Raw genomic sequence first — 8,087 nt, 5'->3', positions numbered from 1 at the left:
AAATGCCACTATTTATAGGTAAAATGGCAAGTAAAATATGAACTTACATAGACACCAACATGAATAACAAGATACGTAGACAACATGAAGGATGACATATGACTCTTGAGATACTAAACAATGTTATCTATTTATTATTAGAATATTCGTAATGTGATTATCTATTTACACATAATTTGTGGTATTTAGAATAAATGGTAGTTTAACGTAAGTTAATCGGTGGGATGTGTGATATACGCGCAGTTCATTCATCTTCTTCATCCTTTGTTGGGATATAACATTTTGATTTTCGACCATGTGAGGTCCTCAACTCGCGAGCTAAACTTTCCAATGGCTATGGCTACTCTTCCCCTGTTCCACCACCTGCTCACCTTCTCAAGCCCCAAATCAGCGACCATTCTCAGGCCCCGGCTACTCACTTCTCAAAGGGCTTTCCATGTCTCTATTCTGTGTTTCTCTTCTACTTCTCAGTCCCCAGAGGCTAATCTCGAATCTGCGGAGTCCTGTGTCAATCTCGGCCTCCAGCTCTTCTCTAAAGGACGGGTGTGCGTTCTCTTTCGATTTTGTTTATTCTGTATTTTTCTTGCTTGTTGTGAATTGGGTATTGTTTAATTCGTTTCTACTTGTTCGATTATTTTGCCATTTTAGTTTATTTTTCTGACTGTGTTCTTGAATGGCGGCTTTGGTACATAATAAGAGAATTTGCTGAGAGGATCTTTTGAGAAACCAGAGCAACTTCTTTGAGATTTTTGGTGGACTTTGGTATGTGCAAGTAATGGGTACTTTGACTTTCTATGCCAATGAAGAACCCAGCCAAAAGAAAAGGAAAAAAAGGTTGAATTATAAGTTCAGTCCAATTTTAAGATGGAGTCTACTTAATCCATGTACTTTTACGGTCCCTAAACTTCTATGCTTTTTGTCCATTTCGACACCAGCGAGAGTTTAAAGACGTATTATAAATTTCTTAAAGTACAGCCACCAACTGGACAGGAAATTCAACCTTATTAGTTCTCGCTGCCGAAAGTTTTTGAAATCATGGTCTAATTCAAATACTTGCATTGTCCTCAGTACAAATTGATCAATCAAAATCTAAAAATTTAGGGAAACAAATGGATCATTTTTAGTTTGTTAGGAACAAAGCTATTAGTGATCATGGTTTATGAGGATATGTTGGTATTAGATATGTGAGGGAGAAAGAAGGGAAAATGTTAGGAGAAATACAGTGATGAAGTTAACATAGAGGAAAGTAGAAGAGTCTAAGGCTTTTCATTTTTCATCAATGAGATGACAAATGTAATTTCGTAGTGGCCTAGAGAGTACTGGGAGGATATTGTTAGACTTAATACTTCTTTTTGAGCTCATGTTGCTAAAGATTTTTGTAATAATCAGCTAAGTCTTATTCTTTTGGATTGGAGAATGGTTTCTCATAAATAATAATAATAGAACCCTAGAGGGTATCAATGGCATTCAGAACCATACTATTAGTTTTGGAGTGCATCAGATATTGAAAGTTTGTTTGTGCTAGAGTCAAAATCTCCTAAAATTTCCAACAATTTCATTGAGAAATAATGAAGTTAAAAGCCACAAGGCCACTAAAGTTAGTGGAGTTACAAAAATTCCTCCTAATTAGTAGAAATCATAGAAGCTTCAAAGGAAGTTCCCAAATTGGGTCCTTTCCCCTTCCATTTGTTATCTTTGCCTTGGAGAGGTGGAATCGGTGGATCATTGGTTCTTGCACAGGGAGTTTGCCTCTAAAGGGTGGGCTATGCTATTTAATATCTTTGGGGTGGTTGGTTGTCTTCCTAAGAAGATTGGTGTCTGGTTAATCAAAGGAATTAATGATGGTTGCTTTTACGGAAAAGGAAAAATCCTATGGAGATGTGCTACTCTTCTCTTTTGTGGTGTCTTTGAAAAGAAAAAAATAGCGGGATGTTTGAAGATAAGTTTGCTTCTTTTGATTCTTTGTGAGCTTTTGTTCAGCATACATCCTCTCGGTGGTACACAAATTACATCAAATTTTTTTATAGTTATACCCTTCTAATGATTATTAGCAATTGGAGGGTTCTGTTAGATTAGTTTTGTGGGAGGGGGTTTCCTCTACCCCTACCCCCTACCCTTAAGATGTCCTTTTGTCTCTTTTGATGTATATTCATATCTGTTTCTTATAAAAAGAAAAAAATAGTGGAAATCCTTGAAAGGTCAAAGTTACCAAGTTCCTCATCCAAAGAAGGCCAAGTCGAGGCTATGGAAAAAAAATAAAAAACAAATAAAGAAACGATTATTTCTAGTTTTGGTCCTTTAAATTCTTTTTATCTGTGCACGTCACTTTTCTTCCTTTCTAGTTTCTTTGCTTTTGGCAGAAACCTTTCTGGCCTTAAAGCATCTCTTAGGAATAGTTTTTTAACACTTGCAAATTGCATCATATTCCAAATAAATTTTAGCATCTCAACGGTGCCATAAACTTGGAAATAACTAAGTTGTCACTATATTTTCCTCAACTCTTGCAATCTGATGAGATGCAATTGTGCATCAGTGTCTTGAAAGACTCTTAATTCTTGTGGATCATTTGTAGTAGACAGTTACGAAAGCTTTAGTTGCCTTGATAGTTTTGTTTAATCCCCAAAGATTCATTTGTTTGAGGGGATCAGCGATTACATTCATGTCGTATTTCTGCAAAACACGGCTTCTTTCTTCATTGGCTTTTAATATTTGTTTTCCAGTTCAGTTCCTCAATTAGCTTGTAAGAAGTGTGTGTACATTTCACAAAACAACGAATATTTCAGGTCAAAGAAGCTTTGGTCCAATTTGAAGCAGCACTGAATATGGATCCCAACCCAATGGAGGCTCAAGCTGCTTTGTACAATAAAGCATGCTGTCATGCCTATCGGTATGCTTAAAGGTCTCTATTTATTAACATAGCTTCTTTTTTTAATTAGAAAAAAATCCTATATGTGAAGAATTGCTCATCCTGCATTGGTCCAGGTTCATGGATTTAGTTTAATGCCTCCTTTACGTTTCTTTTAAACTTATTATTATTATTATTTTGAAGGGGGGGGGGGGGGGGGTTGTTGGAAAAGCTAGAATTCGAGTCAGCAAAGCTGATGAATTGTGACTTTGTGAATATTTTGAGGTAGTGGGGAAGGAAAGAAAGCTGCTGACTGTCTGCGTGTCGCATTAAGAGAATATAACCTGAAATTTGGCACAATTCTGAATGATCCTGACTTGGCCTCATTCAGAGCTCTTCCTGAATTCAAGGAATTGCAAGAAGAGGTTCGTCACTAAATGCTGCTCTCTTCATCTTGTCATCCTCAACATTTTTTTTCCCCATAATCTACTTGAATATCATAATATTTTAACACAAATAGATGACTGTTTAATTAACAGATTTGAAATTACCAATTCAATTATCTTTCTGAATAATGATGATGTCCAGGCTAGGATGGGTGGAGAGGATATAGGATACGGTTTTCGAAGAGATCTTAAACTCATTAGTGAAGTTCAAGCACCTTTTCGTGGTGTTCGGAGGTTCTTTTCTGTGGCACTATCTGCAGCAGCTGGAATTTCGTTGTTGTTTAATATACCCAGGTTATTTCGTGCTATTCAAGGTGGTGATGGAGCTCCCGATGTTTGGGAAACTGCTGGAAATTTAGCTGTTAATGTTGGAGGTACATCTGAATTTGTTATAAACTTCCATAGCTCAGTTAAGGGATACAAATATAAAGTTACTTGTTCACTATGGTGAGGTAGCTGAATTGCTGAAATACTAACTTTCAAATCAGAGCATTAAACAGGTATTGTTGTTTTTGTGGCGTTATTTTTATGGGACAACAAGAAAGAAGAGGAACAGCTTTCACAAATATCAAGAAATGAAACATTATCAAGGTTGCCTCTACGTCTTTCTACCAATCGGATTGTTGAACTTGTACAGCTCCGAGATACTGTAAGACCGGTGAGTATTTGAACTTGTACAGCTCTGAGATACTGTAAGACCGTTGAGTATGATTATTCATCTTACCCTTTGATGACCCCATCAATGAATGACAAGTCCAACTTTCTTATTTTAGGATTGTTCACTTGCTTTCCCCTTCTGATTATTTCACTTGATTTTCCCATTTTGCCTTCATGTCCCTAAGTTCCTAACTCATTGCCGCTGGTGCCTTGCCCTTGACCCTTTTTGCTGGAATCAACGTTTCAGTTATCATTTATGCTTATTCTTCTTGCTTCTATAACAATTTCCTTACCCCTTATACTAAGGCTGCTAATATCTGTTCAATCTATAAAATCCTCTGGACATACTTTGCTAATATTCCTAGTCATGCTCTATTGCTTCGAGTCGGTCATCTATCATGTCAATAATGCTTCAGAAGACAAATGAAAGGCTAGTGCTACAAGCTATTTTAAGAGAGGTTCAGAGAGGAACGAAAGGGTTTTGTTGGTACAAGTATATACATGTTGGGAGTTTCTGGAATAGGTTGTTCTTGATAGTCTCTTTTCTGCCTTCAGTGACTTCTATATTTTGGATCTTCATCTACCCCTGATTTCAGCCCAAGAAAACATTTTTCCTGTACAAAAATTTTCTTCTCTTGTTGGCTTTAATCATCCTACTCTCTTTGTGTGGCCTCATCCATTGAATTTCATGTTTTCAATAAACCAAAGTTAGCTTCTTTTCTTGGAAGAATAGATATTGCTTCTTATGTAAATTTTTTGCATTCCTTAAATTACCTTGCAAGTAAGGTCATTTTAGCTGGGAAAAAGGAGACAGTTTCTTCAGCCATTCAAAAGGCAGAAAGGTTCAGAACGGAGCTCCTTAGACGAGGCGTCCTCTTAGTTCCTGTCATATGGGGTGAAGGTAGGGAACCCCAAATAGAAAAGAAAGGGTTTGGTGCTCCAGCCACCCCTGCTGCTGCTCTGCCATCTATTGGGGTAAGTAAGATCAATAGATTTCTATCTTGTCCTACATTTGTTCAAGGATTGCTGTTGTTTGTTCATGTTCCAACTAGAAAATTCGTAAGTTAATCGGTAGGTTCTCTTGTTCTCACGGAACTCTTGTAGGAAGATTTTGAGAAACGAGCTCAGTCTATAACTGCAAAATCAAAGTTGAAAGCTGAAATTCGATTCAGGGCTGAGGTTGTATCACCTGCAGAATGGGAAAGGTAAGTGTATACCTGTTGAGGCATGCTTGCTTCCTTTATCATCTAATTTTCTTATTTTATGTAGTGAGCTTTGCTTTCCATCGTCTACTCTACTAATATCAAACAACCATGGAGAAAGATCACGAGCCATTATATCTCTGTTAACATTTTTCTTTCCTCTTCTAAAGTTCTACTTTTGTTTTTGAGGAAACAGAATCCATCCATTTATATATTGAAATGGAATACAGAAGATGTACCTATCAGATAACAGGCATTCATTGATTAGATATTCCAAAGTTGTGTTGTCTCGCCAATATTATGGAGACATTTATCTGGTTGATCAATATGAAGTGGATATGGTATTGCGTTTTCCACTCTGGATTATGACTTTTTTTCGTTTCCTGAATTAGTTGGATAAGAGACCAGCAGAAATCTGAAGAGGTTACTCCTGGCGAGGATGTCTACATAATATTGCGATTGGATGGTCGAGTTCGCAGATCAGGGAGAGTAAGTTCATATCATGAAAATTATCTATTTTCTAATTGAAACACATATTAGTATGCTTTCCCTCTAATCTTGGAGATATAAATCATGCTATCAGTAAACTATTTGATCTAGAATATAGTGCCGTCTTGTACAAATGTTCTTGTTCAAGTTCTTTTAAAGCTAAAAAGCACTCTCGAGGATCTTGCAGGCTTTTTCCTCATTTTTGGTGATGATTTGCAGGGGATGCCTGACTGGCAAAAAATTATTGAAGAGTTACCACCAATGGAAGCTCTTCTAAGCAAGCTAGAAAGATGAGATAAACAGAAACGAGATACGTATACACTGTGGCAACTATCGACGGCGTCACTTTCGCCATCCGTTCAATCTCCACACCAATACCCAGAAAAGTAAATTGTCTAGTGATACATAGTCTTAGCTAGTTGTATTTATTATAACTGTGTTTGGAGGATGGTTGATTGATCCAAACCTAAGACCACTCTGTTCTGTTTTATTTCCTGTTCTCATCTCTTTAGTGTCCAAAAGGAGATGATAATCTTTTTGGGAATTCAATTGATTTCCATTGATTAGAATTCATTGTTTCTTCTACAATTTCAACCTATAAAATTGATTTGGGTGTTTGACTTTAAAGATAATAGCCTTGAAAGATTCAAAGATGGGTCATTGGGGCAATAGAATTTTGAGTGTAAAGAAATCAGTTGGTGTACTCTCTCTTTCTTGAATTTTGCTAACTTTGCTTTCTTGAACAACCACATTATCTTTCAAGCAAACTTCTAGAGACACTGAAATTTGCAATTCAACCTCGTAAATGAGGTTCATACTTGAAATGAAGTTCAATTTTTTTATAATTCAAATAATACCCTCAACTTCTCGAAGAAAAAGAGTAGCACACTACAAAATGGTTGGGTTTTCTTGAATTGAAATTGACAGTTTTGAAATGGGTTTGTTGTAATAATAATCTTTTTCAAGTGTAAATTAAGGAAATTGCAAATTTTACTGATATATATCTAAATTCAACTCATGACCAACTAATCTACCACTAACTCTTTTTTGCACTTTATAAATAACATTATTGGTAGGTTGTGAAAAGGGTCTTGCACATATTAAAAAATTTCACCTTTCTTCATTTCAATTAGGATGCTTTTTTATTTTTATTTTTTATTTTTTTAAAAGCATGTGGCATATATGTAAATAAAATCAAAACCAAAGCCATTTCCTTGAAATCAGAACACTTTAAATAAGAAATAGTTCTTTCCCTTGGCAAACTTGGAATTCATTCAAGTGGGAAGGAATGAAGAAAGCAACCATGGGCAACTCTTCTTCTCCACCTGCCTTATGTATGCTCATTTTCATCATAGCCTTCTTCATCTCTTCGTCCTCTTTAACGGTCACGGCCATGAGTAGCGACCGGAGTCTCAGTTGGCTCTCGAATGAAGCTCGATGCCGTGGACGTTCGATAAGTGAATGCATGACGAACATTGAGTTTGAAATGGATTCTGAGATCAATCGTCGCATCTTAGCCACTTCGAGTTACATAAGTTACAAGTCGTTGAGGGCGAACAACATTCCATGCTCTCGAAGAGGTTCGTCCTACTACAATTGCCAACCTGGGGCCGAAGCTAACCCGTATCAGCGAGGCTGTACCGCCATTTCTCGTTGCAGAAGCTAAGAAAAACTCATCTTCTTGTTTCATTTTCTCTTACTTTGTTATTGCCTTTGTAACATAGAATAAATTTGAAAAAAGGTTGTTGCCATGTTTGGGTTTGGAGTGTTTGGTATTGCATTTTCATTGTGTCCAAAGAAAAATTTGTTTGGTATTGCATTTTCATTGTGTCCAAAGAAAAATAAATTAAGTGTTTAGATTTTAACATTATTGTAAAGTTATCTTTTATCTTTTCATACATTAATTAATCTTTGCAAATATAAAACAACAAATTCTCAAGAAAAAAAATATATAGTTTGTGCATTTATATTTTTAGTTTACTAAATTTGTATGAACAAATCAATAGTTTATATCTATAATGTTGAATCTCATTGTCCAAATATAGTGGTAGGTTGTCTAGGTTCTTGGGCTGTCCCCGGTTTGGGGATTTTTTATTATAATTATTTTTTTTGCTTCTAGTTGGTTTGTTCATATCACTTTTTATGGGTTGGGTTGGTATTGGATTGTTATGCTTGATTCGTTTTTACCTTATTTATGTAAGTGCTTTGTTTACTGATTTATATAAGTGCTTTATTTGTTGTGGTGTTTTGATCTTAGATCGTGGGATCCCTCTTATTATTGTATGATAATATTGCCTATTAAAAAGAAAATATATTGTTCGGAGAAAATTTGAACATAGAATACAACAAATTCCAATGTATTCAATTAGTTAAAAGAATGATTGGCATGTTTGTATGCGATTAATTTGATTTTTCACCATTGCATTGGTGTGGATCTTCATTTGAACT

General features: G+C 35.8%; 2 protein-coding genes across 2 annotated transcripts; both read left to right on the top strand.

The window, feature by feature from the left end:
* The first annotated feature begins 219 nt into the window (after positions 1–219).
* Positions 220–6,266, top strand: LPA1 (tetratricopeptide repeat (TPR)-containing protein). The gene is made up of 9 exons (XM_039049311.2): positions 220–543; positions 2,784–2,887; positions 3,135–3,270; positions 3,434–3,665; positions 3,792–3,949; positions 4,735–4,923; positions 5,053–5,153; positions 5,543–5,639; positions 5,859–6,266. Exons 1-9 carry the CDS (start codon positions 331–333, stop codon positions 5,931–5,933), a joined length of 1,305 nt encoding a protein of 434 aa, XP_038905239.1. The 5' UTR covers positions 220–330; the 3' UTR covers positions 5,934–6,266.
* A 676-nt stretch (positions 6,267–6,942) lies between these two features.
* LOC150032649 (protein RALF-like 33) lies at positions 6,943–7,305 on the top strand. The gene has a single exon (XM_090306966.1). It carries the CDS (start codon positions 6,943–6,945, stop codon positions 7,303–7,305), a length of 363 nt encoding a protein of 120 aa, XP_090163092.1.
* The last annotated feature ends 782 nt before the right edge of the window (positions 7,306–8,087 follow it).

The sequence above is a fragment of the Benincasa hispida genome, chromosome 11 (assembly GCF_027475165.1).
Source record: "Benincasa hispida cultivar pf3 chromosome 11, pf3_genome.v1.1, whole genome shotgun sequence".
Taxonomy (NCBI): Eukaryota; Viridiplantae; Streptophyta; class Magnoliopsida; order Cucurbitales; family Cucurbitaceae; genus Benincasa; species Benincasa hispida.
The sequence above is the reverse complement of the archived record's forward strand: the minus strand, read 5'-3'. Positions and strand labels throughout refer to the sequence as shown.